Source organism: Lepisosteus platostomus, chromosome 5, assembly GCF_059453375.1.
Source record: "Lepisosteus platostomus isolate fLepPlt1 chromosome 5, fLepPlt1.hap1, whole genome shotgun sequence".
NCBI lineage: Eukaryota > Metazoa > Chordata > Actinopteri > Semionotiformes > Lepisosteidae > Lepisosteus > Lepisosteus platostomus.
In genome coordinates, this window is record NC_142615.1 from 12,513,178 (window position 1) to 12,526,965 (window position 13,788).

At 41.0% G+C, this 13,788-nt stretch overlaps 1 protein-coding gene across 1 annotated transcript in view; it reads left to right on the forward strand.

Moving 5' to 3' along the window:
• The first annotated feature begins 1,572 nt into the window (after window positions 1-1,572).
• The window catches only part of LOC148663649 (zona pellucida sperm-binding protein 3-like), a 63,605-nt gene continuing 51,389 nt past the window's right edge, over window positions 1,573-13,788 (forward strand). Inside the window, exon 1 of the mRNA XM_088630882.1 lies at window positions 1,573-1,701. Coding sequence (XP_088487008.1) covers window positions 1,573-1,701 — 129 coding nt within the window. The remainder of the gene's footprint in view (window positions 1,702-13,788) is intronic.

The window sequence follows — 13,788 nt, forward strand, 5'->3', positions numbered from 1 at the left end:
GCAGCTAGACGTATAGAATTTTAAATCTTTTTGCATATACAGTATGTGCAATGGTATTGAATTTCCTCAGGAAGGATTTTTAAGGCCTTTACATATTTTTATAACGTGTCAAGATACCTCATTAATCTTATGTTATTAATACACAAATAAACGTCTGCTTTCAGATGACAATATGTCATTAACATCAGTCAAAATCCTCAACAAAGTGAGACTGCAGTTAGCCTCAAAAAGGTAAGGGTTTGGATAGATTTTAAAACTTCCACCTTTCCGTCTTGATTATTCAGCTCTGATCCTTGGAGTGCTATCTGTTTCAGAATTGCTCAGAATCAGCTGGAGCACTAAAAAGACCTGGGAGTTACTGAGATCAAAGACCTAGAGAGGAAAAAGGAGGGAGGATTAGCAGATGACTTCTGACAATTCAAAAATGGAATTGTTTCCAACTGCTTGTTTTCAATTCCTCACCCTCTTAATGACCTAACTGAAGCCTTAATTTAAATAACGTGTTGATTCATTGGAGTATTTTTAGAAGTTTTATTTTTCTACCCCAAAGTTTGGAATTTGAGATGACTTATGAGTAAGTGTTAAAAGCGACCAGACATGTTGTCATTTCAAATTAATCCTATTGCTGAGCCAGTAAAGGATTCAAGTGTGTAACTGAAACAAAATCCAGTTCCATCAGAACAGTGATTGGAGAGTGATTAGAGAACCTGTCTTGATTTAAAAACTTAAACCCTTAATCAGAAAACTTTCTACCTACTCATTGCAAAATTATATGAAGAACAGGAACACAAAGATGTATGCAAAATCCAGCTAAATAATAATAATAATAATAATAATAATAATAATAATAATAATAATAATAATAAATGGTGAAAAAGCTAGAATCACTATCAGGAAAACAGGGCATCAGGAAATTTGAGGGACTTTCCAAGACATTATTTTAGAGCCATCAGGCATGAAAACTAAACACTGTAAATCACTTATCTTAGAGAAAACATCAGATATCACTCAGGAAGTGCAAGTGCATGAAAAATTTGAGATATCAAGTGATATAATGAAAGGAAGACATGAAAAGAAATATTGGCACAGAGTTTCCCAGATATCATCAGTGATTTACATTAGCATTTGAGAAAAATATCTAGGAAGCTAATTGTCTTTCAGTGTTGAGTATTTAGAGATACCCATCTTCTCTTTTTTAAGGAGCTCAATCAAGATACTGGTGTTTCTGCCCGGCTTCTCCTGTTGTCTTCCAAAGGTAGTAAATAGTTTATTTGGTACTTGACAATACTTCCCATATTGTCAAACCTAATGTATTTGTCTCTGTGAGCTGTATTATACTCACTCGTTATAATTTGTTCATTTTTGTGTCACTCTATAGTGGCAGTAGCATTGGGAATAATACACAAGTACGTTTCCTGCAGTTCATTTGGAAATGTCTTGCACGGTGTTTAGTTCAGTTTCATTTGACTGATGAACTTAACAGCTCGTAGGATTAACAGGAATCATTCTGCAAGCTTGGTTCAGTTGTCTTTTTTTTTAATCATTATTTCAGAGTCTCGGCTGGAATTAAATATGTTGGAGAAAGAAGCCAGGAATCTGCAATCCCTCCTCAAGAAGGCCTACGCCACCAAGGAGTTCGGCAGGTCCTTCCTGTTCTCTGATATCCATATTTCTTTTGATATCCGCCTGCTGTACACGCAGGTAGTCATGGAGACAAAGGACTTCAGGAATGTTCCTCTTGCTCGAGTCATTCTGCCCGAAGTGCTCAGAGACTTGCGAAACATCACAGTGTCAGAGGGCCAGCTAGGGAGTGGGAAAACAGCCTGTCTGAAAATGATAGCTATGCTCTGGGCTCAGGGGGCATGTCCCATTCTGAGGCGATTTGAATGAGTATTTTATAATCCCTTGAATTGTGCCCTTGAAAAACTCAGCATGACTGAAATACTTAGGGATCATCTTCTCAAAGAGGAGCTGGGTATTTCAGAGTAAATATAATAATATTTAATATTTATTAATTAACCATACTACTTTTAACCATAATATTTTTTGCACTGTTCCAAGAATTACCTTGCACTGTTTTTGTCCTGTTATATTTTCTCTGTTTGCGGAATTTTGCACAGTTCTGATTACTTGATTACATGTTATTTATGTTATGTTATTACATGTTACTGTTATTGCTATTGTGTAACTGTCTATTGTCTTATCTTCTGTCCTATTTATATACTGCACCTGAGTGACTAATGAGAAACACTTTTCATTATACTATGCACCTGTGTAAGTTTAATGACAATAAAGTTGAATTGAATTGAAGAGGGAAATGAGTCAAGACAAGCTTGAGGTTCTTGTCTGGAGCACATTTCCCAGAATGCTGTGGGGTGTGAGCTGCTGCCCTCTGTCACTTGACCTGCTGGTAGAAGATTATTGGTTAGGTGTCAGATCACAAAGAAGAAAGCTCAAGCTTCCAAAAGTCAGTTGCTTTGCTTTCTGCCATTTGAAGACAGACGGCAGATCCTCCGTTAGGCTTTGTGCATCTGAGGGACCAAGAGAAAGACACAGAGGACAGAGCTGCAAGGTTCTGGAAGTGTTTAGTATGAAGAGACTCAGGGAAACACATGTTTTATTTGTGAAGAGTCACAGAGAGAGAGAGAGAGACTGGAGTTAAGAGTTGTTCAGTTCTTTGAGGATGGCAATTAGCTTAGCTGCCCACTCCTGATAGTGAGGGACTGAAAAAGAGAAAGGCTTTTACTTTGGAGTTTGTTTTTTATTTCCCTGCACTACAAATAAACAGTGCTGTTTCTGAGCCTTATGCCTGTATTTGCGCATGTCTGTTTCTCTGCCTTAGCCTGTGTTTAAAGACTGTTACAGCAAGTCAAATGGACAGTCAAATGTTTCATCATTTGGTTTTCCATCACGGGGCACATATAGATGCCAGCTGTAGATACTTAAATGTTTAATAGACACACATACAATACAATATCTATGCGATGTATTTAAAAAAACTGATCATTCTGTCAACTAAATTCATCCATCCATTTTCTATCCATGTTATCCAGTACAGAGCTGCATGGAAGCTGGAATCTATCCCAGCAAGAAACACGTGCCTGGCAGATACACGTGCCTGGGTGTATCTAGATGTGCACATACCTATATAACCTACCACTGTGGGAGGACTGTGGGAGGAGACCAGAGCATCTGAAAGAAACCCACACTAAACCGGAGAGAACATGCAAACTCCCCACATACAGAACCCAGGTCCAGAATTAAACCCAGGGCTCCAGAACTGCTAATGCAATGACAGGCAATGCCAATGTCCCAGCAATACACCCCAGGGAGCCACCGTGCCACCCATGGACAGAGCAAGCTAATTGGTTTTAGGTTAACACAATCAAGCCCAACATCCCAAAGAAATTGGAGCTGAATTGCAGAGCATACAATCATTTCACCTATATTAAAAAAGTCAAAGAACTTAAGATCAAATCATAAATACGTTACAGTCTCAACGTCAATAAGACGAGTTGTTCACATGAAAGCTTCAATAACTCAGTGAGAAGTGCCTGGCTTTTTAGAAGTTACTTTCCACATACCGAAAGCTGGCATTACTGTCAAACACTTCATCACACAGCTTCAGCACTTTCAGATTTGTGAATCTCCCAAGCTGTGCAACTGAGAAAAAAAAAACATTACAATTAGCAGAGATCACAACGACAACTGTGATTGTTTACTTTATAAAAGACCTCTTACCTTTTCTCTTCTATTATGTCCAGAAATAGAATACCTTCTGTACAGTTTGATCTGTGAAAAGGTTGTGCAAGGGAAATAAACCTAAAATCACAATTTATTTTACCTTTATTCACACACTGTAAAATCCGTCCTCCAAGTGAAAAACAAGTGGTGAGACGCTCTGAACAGTAATTGCAAATGAAAATGAAATAATAGAAACACTGGCTGGACATTGTCAGAATGAACAGTGAAATGTGAACCAAAGAGCACAGAAGGAGACTATGAGAGAGCAGAACAAGATACCCAGGCATGTTGTTGAGGATAATGCCCTGGGTTCAAGTGTTTCGTAGCAAAAGTAGTTAACTACTCATGCAAGTAACAGTCTTATATTTCTAATTGATTTCGGATGAGCTGTAGACTTGTTTTTTTGACATGATTTTGTCAGTAATATGTGAAAAAGTCTAGGCCAGGGTGACTAGTTTTGATAACCTCTATAAAACGCACTGGTGTGGATAAGAACTGCTAGAACAACAATCTGGAATATGCAGGACAGGAGTCACTTTCCAATACAAAGCTGGACAAGAGTGGGAAATGCGCGAAAAGCTGAAACAGAAACAAAAAAACAAAAACCACCCATTAGCAGCTTCATACTGTTACTGGTGCAGACGATGACTGGCCACTCCTCCTGAAAACCACAGCCTCTGGTTCTTTCACCAAGAAGGGCAGTGCAATCACGTTGCAATAATACAGCAGGATTTTTCCCAATGATAATTACTGTATATTGATTTGACCTCAGCATTGGCCTTACCTTGATTCATTTTTGTCTTTGTATTCTTAATTTATCTGCTTGTGCCTTTTCAAACAATGCTGTGACAACTCCCAAAGTGCACTCTATTCCTTCGTCCTTTCACTTTCCATCAGCACTTTTGCAAAACTTACATTTTGGTTATTTGTAAGCATTAATGTAGCTTCTACTTGTCACACACTGTCGAATTTATAAAGGGAAGTTTGTAGTTGATTACATAAATGAGTTTGGAAATTTAAGATGGAATGCAGTTAAGGCAGATATTTAGATTCATGCAGCAATATTTTTTGCATTCGTATTGCTCCAAGGAACACATCTGTTCGGTCATGTTAAGTGTTTTTAAAGACAAAATGGTTTGATGTTTTAGAAGAAAATGCAGTCCAAACACCCATATTTGTTTGCTCTGGCACAATATTTTTGGAATCATGTTTTGATCACCTAAAAACTTCCCAGTCTTGGTCAGGAGTAGCCATTCATTCCAACAGATCTTTTTTAGTCTGACTCATCCAGCCATCCTTTTTCTAACCACTTATTCCAGTTCAGGGTTAGGGTTAGCCTTGTAGCACAGTGGCCCTGGGTTCAATTTCAGTGCTGTCTGCATGGAGTTTGCATGTTTTCCCTGTGCTCATGTGGGTTTCCTCCAGGTGATGCAGTTTCCTCCCACAGTCCACTGGCAGTGCTGGTAGGTGAACAGACCCCGATCTGAGTGTGCATGTACTGTATGTTTGTATCTGTCTGCTCTCCAGTGGGCTGGCATCCCATCCAGGGTGTATCCTGCCTTACCCCTGTTGCTCGCTAGATAGGTTCTGGCTTCCTCACGACCCTGTACTGTATAAAGCAGTTTAGAAAATGGATGGATGGATGGATTAACTTGATATTACCTAATATAGTGTCTTCATCTTGTATGGTAATATTCAAGTACAGTTTCCTTAGAGTAACCACCTTGCTGAATCCAACTGGTAGGGCACACAAAATTCCTGGATATGGACCGAGTACTAATTTCAGTTCCTCCAGTTTTGAAAATGAGTATTAATTCTGGAAAATTAGAAAAGGCAGTTTATTAATTAAACTCTAAACTACTAACAGCCAACTTTCTGTAGTAAAACCGTGTTCAATATTCGTGATTTCGCTTCTTTGCACAAAAGTGTTATAAGATTATACAATGTTATAAGGCACAGCTGCGTTAACATGACTTAACATGATTCTGGAGCAGTGCATCCTGGGTAATGATTCAGTTGTTCAGTTTTCTTCAGGAAAGCGTTAGAAGTGGCTTGTGTGTGGACCTGTTACCAGAGCAGTGCCTGTGTGCGACTCAGTGTTGTGTTGCCAGATAAAAGAAATGTTATTAAAACAAATATCTTCCATGAATCCCTAAACTATCAGGCACTCCTTTACTCAAAGGGATGTGGGAGCATGGAACAATATAAATATCCAAGTTGTTTCACAAATGGAAACCACAGGGAAGTACATTTAAAAATGAGCATGGGAGACAATAGCTCACACAAAGGGTGGTGGGATAGTTTTCTTTCAGGAAACAAATGGATGACATCCTGGGATCAATTCAGTACTAGCGACCAAATAAAAAAGGTCAGAAAGTTGTCCAGCTCATGAGGAAAGCTATTCTACACCTAACTATCTGATATATTAGATCTAAATTATACCTGAATTACAGGGAATTTTAAGTGCATTTAGAAAATTATACATTATTCTTATTACTAAGATGCTAATTAAGCAGTGTTTTTCCTCACTGCTGAAAGCACAATGCTAACATGCGTGAGTCTAAAATCATCTGACACAGCATGATGGCGTTCTGTACATTGAACATACTACAGCTGTCTGATTCCCATGGATTCTTAAAAAACATCAATTCAAAACAAGTTTTACATAACTTAAATATTTATTTAAGTTATTTAAAACTTGTTTTAAATAAGTTGTTTTAAATTTAAAACTTGTTTTAAATAGTTATTTAAAAGTTATTTAAAACATAGATTGCAGATCTATGCAGAAAAGATCTGCAATGTGTTTAAAAATTCAGTAGGTACATTTGTTATTGAATGAAGAGAAGCATTCCTAATCCATTCTGAAACAATCAAGATATCCTTGAAACAGAGTTTCCTGACACTTGATCCGGGCCTGCTGACCACACTGTTACAACACGACTGAGCTCTTACCTGGAATGTCTGCTTTAGTGCAAAATAGTGTTAAGGGCCTTAAATTGGTCAGTTAGGCAAGAATCGCCTGCTCTTCTTCACTCATTCTGTTGGATAACACAAGCCACCCCTTGACCTTTGCTGCATATTGTTCCAGAACAAGATGCAGTTCTTGAACTATTCCTGAACTGTGAATTAGATCCAGAACTACAGAGTCTGACAGGGAGAACAGCAGGCTCAGGTTTCCCAGCTCTTTCTCCGCCAGTTGTCTCGTCTGCATGATGGACATGTGCAGCAGGGGGATTGTACATTCATGTCTGTTGTAAGACGGACACAGCACATCAATAAACTCCTTGGGTATGGGAGCAGAGAAAAAACTGATTGCCAAATTAAACAAATGATTCAATGTTCTTTTTTTTCATTCTCAATATCTCAGGATCACGAAATGAACCAGCGAACTCCTCTTCAACAGCTGCTGGTTCTGTTATTTGAAAGCAATCCTCATTCTCATTGAAATAGGTCATTTCCTTGAAAAAGTGGAGGCGAAAGCTTTTGATCCCCTTAATGCTCTCTGGATACTGATTTATGAAATAAAACAGTCCGTGTAATGGAATTGGGCCGATGTGAAAGGTTTTCCCTTTCATGTTCTCTGTGATTATTGGCGAACAGGACGGTAAATACAGGAAGTCAATCAGCATTCTTAAAACCTGGGTATAGAGAAAAGTATCTGTAACAGTGATGCGAAAATCTGGGACAGCATTCACAACATGCAGGAAAGTATCAATATTAACCGGGATCTCAGGGTGATGAGTACGGAACGCTTTGATTGCCTTGTCAGCACTAAAAGCAGCGTTCTTGTTAATCCTGTTCAGTGTATAGTCTGTGACGATTGTAGCCGCTCTTTCTGACCTTGTAGAGGTGAAGGTAAAGAAGTGCTCTAAGCATAAAAAAGTAGCTACAGAATCGATCTCTTCTAAGTATTTCTGACTTTGTTCCCTCTCCTCAGGGATGCTGGAGGTCATGAGCGCACCAGATACTCCTGGAAACAGAGGTGAAAGACCCGATACACTGGCTGGATTCTCTGGGCTGCGAGTCTGTTCAGAAGCCCCAGCCTGGGGGCCTCTGTTTCCTTCACTCCCGCCCAGAGAAGGTCAGCCTCTGTGAATTCAAACTGCCCTCTCAGACAGAGCCCCCCCACGCAGATGTCTCATGTCATGTCAATGTTCAGTTGAAAGATTTTAAGAAACTCTCAAAGAATCAACTGCAGTAGTGTGGAGAGTTTTGATTTGAACCAATGTTTACACCGGGTTTCTCCATTCGAAGGTTTGCATTAAGGAGCAAAAACAAATCGCTATCATTTCCTTGCCAGCCGGCGATATTTCTTCTCCACTGATAAGCAAGATTTCCATTTCATTTTTCATCACAAGCTCTATGATTTTCTTTAAAAAAAAGATCCAGGAAGAAAATGCACACTTTCATTAAACTAAGTCAAGACCTATGTTGCTGTCCATAATGATGGATTTTGTACTGTAAGTAAGGAAGGAAAGCACCGCTGTGATTCGGACCCAGGATCTCCTGTTTACTCAACAGGTGCTTAAACCAGCCAGCAGCTCTCTTCTCTTTTACAGCTCCTTTGACACACTGTGTCACTAAAGACACCACTCTGCCCAGCTGAGTTTTTCCTTATGAATTGCAGGTAGCAGTCGAGGAGGCCGACGCCGTTAAACTCTCTGTTGGGGAACTTAATCCTTGACACACAGGCTGCTAACTCAAAGAGGGGGGTCTTGATGATGGGGCAGATAGCAGGGAATGTATCTAATCTTTTGTAAGCATCCTCCACTTGGACCATGTTACAAGACAGAATGGTGCCATGCAGAGGAAAATCTAAGATAGCGATCAGGAGCTCTGCATGCTTCCAGATAAGGTAAAGGCTTTGGGTTCTTACACCAACAATTACTGGGATTTTCCACAAGTGGGTCCGATGAATCAACTCCTCTATCAGCATGTCAAGAGGACTTGCATTCTTCCCAAATTCATCAAGCAGGAACAGGACACGTTCTCGTAATGACGGATCAGTTCACAGACTAGCACAGTTAGACTGTTACAGTTTTACTGGGGTATCGAGGGGACAGTACAATTTCGGCTTACATGTGTTTGTGGTGGTGTAGGAGTACAGTCGTTGTGGGTACAGGAGGACGTTAGGAGAGATCATATTAAGGTGGAAAGGAGTGGGGGTGTCACCAACTTGACAGCTCTGGGGAAGAAGCTACTTTGGATTCTAGTTGTGTGCGACTGGAGTGACCGGAACCTTCTGCCAGATGGTAGGGGAATAAACAAGTTATGACTGGGGTGAGTGGGGTCAGACATAATTTTGGTGGCTTTTTTCAGACTCCTGGTGTTGTATATTTCCTGGATGGATGGTAAGGCACTGCCGATGATGTGTTGGGCAGTTTTGACCACCCGCTGTAGTGCCTTACGGTCGGATGCGGTGCAGTTGCCGTGCCAGACTGTGATGCAGGTGGTCAGTATGCTCTCCACCGTACATCTGTAGAAGTTGGTGAGGATCAGTGGATGTAGGTGTATTTTCTTCAGCCTTCTCAGGAAGTACAGCCGCTGTTGTGTCTTCTTGATGAGACTGGAGGTGTTCAGTGTCCATGTAAGGTCCTTAGAGATGTGAACGCCTAGGAATTTGAAGTTATTCACCATCTCCACCGCAGACCCATCTATGTAGATGGGGGAGTGAACTTTTCCTTGTCTTCTGAAGTCAACAATCAGCTCTTTGGTTTTGGTGATGCTGAGACATAGGTTGTCGGTTCGGCACCAGTCTGCGAGTTGTTTTATCTCCTCCCTGTAGGCAGTCTCATCATTGTCAGTGATCAGGCCCACGACTGTGGTATCGTCAGCATACTTGATGATGGTGTTTGTGCTGAACTTAGCAGTACAGTCGTGGGTGAACAGGGAGTAAAGCAGTGGGCTGAGCACACAGCCTTGAGGGGCACCGGTGTTAAGGGTGAGTATGTTGGAGGTGAGGTTGCCAATCCTGACAGTCTGGGGTCTGCTGGTGAGGAAGTCTAGGATCCAGCTGCAGAGGGTTGTATCTAAACCAAGAGCCCTGAGTTTGGTAGAAAGTTTTATGGGTACGATGGTCTTAAATGCTGAGCTAAAGTCAATGAACAGCATTCTTGTATAGGTGTTCCTTTTATCCAGGTGGGTAAGTGTGGTGTGTAAAGATATAGAGATTGCATCCTCTGTGGAGCGGTTTGTGTGATAGGCAAACTGGAGAGGATCCAGTGTTTTTGGAATGCTGGCTTTAATGTGCCGAATAAGTTGTTTTTCAAAGCACTTCATTATGATGGGGGTGAGTGCAATAGGGCGGTAGTCGTTTAGGCATGTGGGGGCTGATTTTTTTGGTACTGGCACGATGGTGGTCGTCTTGAAGCAGCTAGGTACAGTGGCCTGGGCCAAGGACATGTTGAAGATGTCGGTACAGACATCAGCTATCTGCCAGACACATGTTCTGAGTACCAGGCCAGGGATACCATCAGGTCCAGCAGCTTTATGTGTGTTCACTCTACTTAGTGATTTCCACACATCTAGCTTGGATAGTGGGGTGGTAGGGGAGTCAGTGGTCCAGGTGGTTGGTTCAGGGTTTTGAGCTTCAAAGCGTGCGTAGAAGGTGTTAAGCTTGTTTGGAAGAGAGGGGTCAGTAGCGCTTACAGGGCTTGTTTTGCTCTTGTAGCTTGTGATTGTATTTATGTCTTGCCATATGCGTCGTGGGTTAGTGTTGGTGTTGTAGTGGTGTTCTATCAGGGATTTGTACTGTTTCTTGGCAGATTTTATGCCAGCTCTTAATTCTTTCCTAGCCCCTCTCAGTTCTTCCTCATTACCAGATTTGAAGGCTGCATCATGGGCTTTGAGCAGGGAGCGGATCTCAGTGTTCATCCAAGGTTTTTGATTCGGGAGTTTGCGTATCTTTTTAACGCTCACCACATCATCAGCACATTTGCTGATGTAGCTAGTGACTGCTGATGCATACATATCAATATCAGTGTGGGATCCATGGGAGGCTGCATCTTTGAACACACTCCAGTCTGTGCACTCAAAACAGTCCTGAAGCATTGATTCTGCCTCTTTGGTCCATGTTTTTACAGTTATAACTGGAGCCTTGGTGCGTTTGAGAAGTCGTCTGTAGGCTGGGAATAGGAACAGGGAGATGTGGTCAGATTGTCCAAGAGGGGGTGAGGTACTACTTTGTAAGCACCGGGTACATTAGTATAAACAAGGTCAAGTGTGTTGTTTCCCCTGGTGGGGCAGTCAACGTGTTGGTTGTAGCTAGGAAGGACTGATTTCAGATTTCCCTGATTTAAATCACCTGCAATAATAAAAACACCATCAGGGTGTGCTGATTCTTGTTTACTCATAGCTTTGGACAGCGTTTTGACTGCTTCCTTAGCATTAGCGTTAGGAGGTATGTATACAGCAGTAATAATGACCGACGTGAATTCCCTAGGTAGGTAGAAGAGTCGGCATTTTACCATTAAATATTCTAAATCGGGTGAGCAGTGGATAGCGATTTCTGTAGTATCTCTGCACCATGCTTGGTTGACATAAATATACAGACCTCCTCCTTTATTTTTACCAGAGGCGGCTGTTCTGTCCGATCGGAGAGTTAAAAAATCATCCAGCTGAATGGCGGAGTCCGGTATGTTGTTGTGAAGCCACGTTTCCGTAAACACAAGAGTGCAGCAGTCTTTTATTTCCTGGCGAGTAGTGAGCCTGAGTTTTATTTCGTTCAGTTTGTTGTCTAGGGACCGTACGTTAGCGAGGAACAGGCTGGGTATAGGTGGTCTATTCTGCTGTTCTTTTAGTCTTATTTGCAGCCCGGCTCTCTTACCGCGTTTCTGTTTGCGCTCGCACCGCTCTTGCACATATTTGTACAGTATGTATAGTAAAGAGACTGAATGTCCTGAAGGGATAGGCCGTCCTGAAAAGAGCTGAGTAAATAAGTGCTGCTAATTATCTGTGTTCTCAGCTTGTGCACTGCAGAAACTTAAAAACCTTGAAGTCTTGCATCTGCCATTTGGAAAAGGCATGAAAGAGGCAGCTGAGATTATTATTAAAGCTTGTCAAACTCTGCCGTGCTTGAGGTCCCTTCGAATGCACTCCTGTTTGAACGATGACAGTCTTGTCACATTTGGTAAGTTGCACAGAGATCCTTTATGTTTAGAATAGATCTACAACAGAATAAGTGCTTGTTATGACAAGTCTACTGTATGATTTTCAAATGGTGTAAAAATAAGAACTAAATCAAACCTGTCAGTGCTGGGGCCCTCGGTTCAGTTCCTAAGATGCTATCTGTGTGGCGTTTGTATGTTCTCTCTCTGTTTATGTGGGCTTCCACCCACATGCTGGTAGGTTAATTAGCCCTGCTGTTTGTGAGTGTGTGTCTGTCTGCCCTGTAATGGACTGGTGTGCCATCCAGGGTGTATCCTGCCCTACGCCTGTTACTTGCTGGGATAGGCTCCAGCTCCCCAGTGAAACAGTACTCTCTACTTTATCATATTTTTTGTTTTCTATGTAATTTTTCAAATACATTGCTTAGGATACATTCTATGTCTGTTTATAAAACATTCAAAAGATCTAAATAAAGTGAGTGTTTTTAGGTATTTTAATCAGGCATAGGAAATCATAAAATAGAGCTTTTTCTAATTTTTGATAAGCTGCATGACAGAATTGTTATCCTATTAATTTAGGACTGTGTTGTAATAAAACAGTAGTTCTATTTCTAACAATAGTGCATTTTATTTTTCAATGCAATTTATGTTTTTTTATTAGAAATATATATAAAGTTAGTAGTATTAGTATTCTCAAAAAATAATATTGTTTAAACCTATCTATCAGGAAAACATTATCTTGGTTGATACTACTGTTTTGAAACGTTCCTGGAAATGACATTAAAATGAATTAAAATGCTTGATTAGCTGTCCAGAGCAAGCTGTGGTATGTGAAAAGACAAATTCTCATGCAAGAAATTGTATATGGCAAATAAAGTGATCTTATCTTATCTTATTCCATGTAATAAATAAATATAAATATTTCTTTAGCAAAGGCAACCCAAAATGGCAATTTCCTTGGACTTCATAAACTCATTATAGATCACAGCATCAACACCACAGAAAGAGGTTGGCAGGAATTGTTCCACTGTCTGGGGTGCCTGAGTAACCTGGTGAAGGTGGACATCTCCAGACCCGTGTCTCATCTGCTGAAACCTTCTTCCCGCCTGGTCGTCACCTGTGTAAGGGCCATCGCGCGGCTCCCTAGAATCCAGCATGTTCTTCTGCACGGCTGGCTGCTGGACGAAATGGACTAGAAGCTGTTCAAAGACATGAAGAAGAGGCATCCTCAGTCACGACACATTAGTTTGACCACGAAGATCCACGTTCAGTGAAAGATTGTAGAAAGCGTTTGAACTTTAGTTGGCAACACATACCACAACTTAAACAGCAGAAATCAATCCCCGTACGACCATTGCTTTCAGACGCTGTTGGCACCCGGTTAAGTACAGGTGTACTTGAAATGAAATTAGATGTGTACTTGTACTAATTAACTGCTGTCTCTGTGTTTTTCTATTATTGGAAAATAAGACTGCAAAACCTGAGACCTCTAAATATATTAATATTTATTATATTTACATTTCCCTGTGCAAGGTCTGAAACAACCCCTTAAGCCTTGCAATCTTACACTGTTCTTGGATCCTATGTGGAAATAGAAAGGCCAGAAGGGTCAACTGTTTTGTAACCAAATGTATTCTGTAAAAGGATGTGATGAACTGTCTCCGGTCATCCGTCCTGCTCTCCTAATATGGACTAGCTGTAGATTGCTGTAATATCTCTCACTATGCTGTTGTTACCGAGGGAGCTTGGTAAAGTCCCTGATTATCTCCAGGTGGCAGAAGAAATAAAGCTGCAGACTGTTGTTCGCTATAATCTGGTATCCCATGACACCAGTTAACTGAGACTCACGCAAGCACATCACCAGTTGGGTCACCTGTCATTCCAGCATCCCAATGACTGGAGTTACTTGTGGGAATAGGTACTGGCCAGAAGGAGCCCC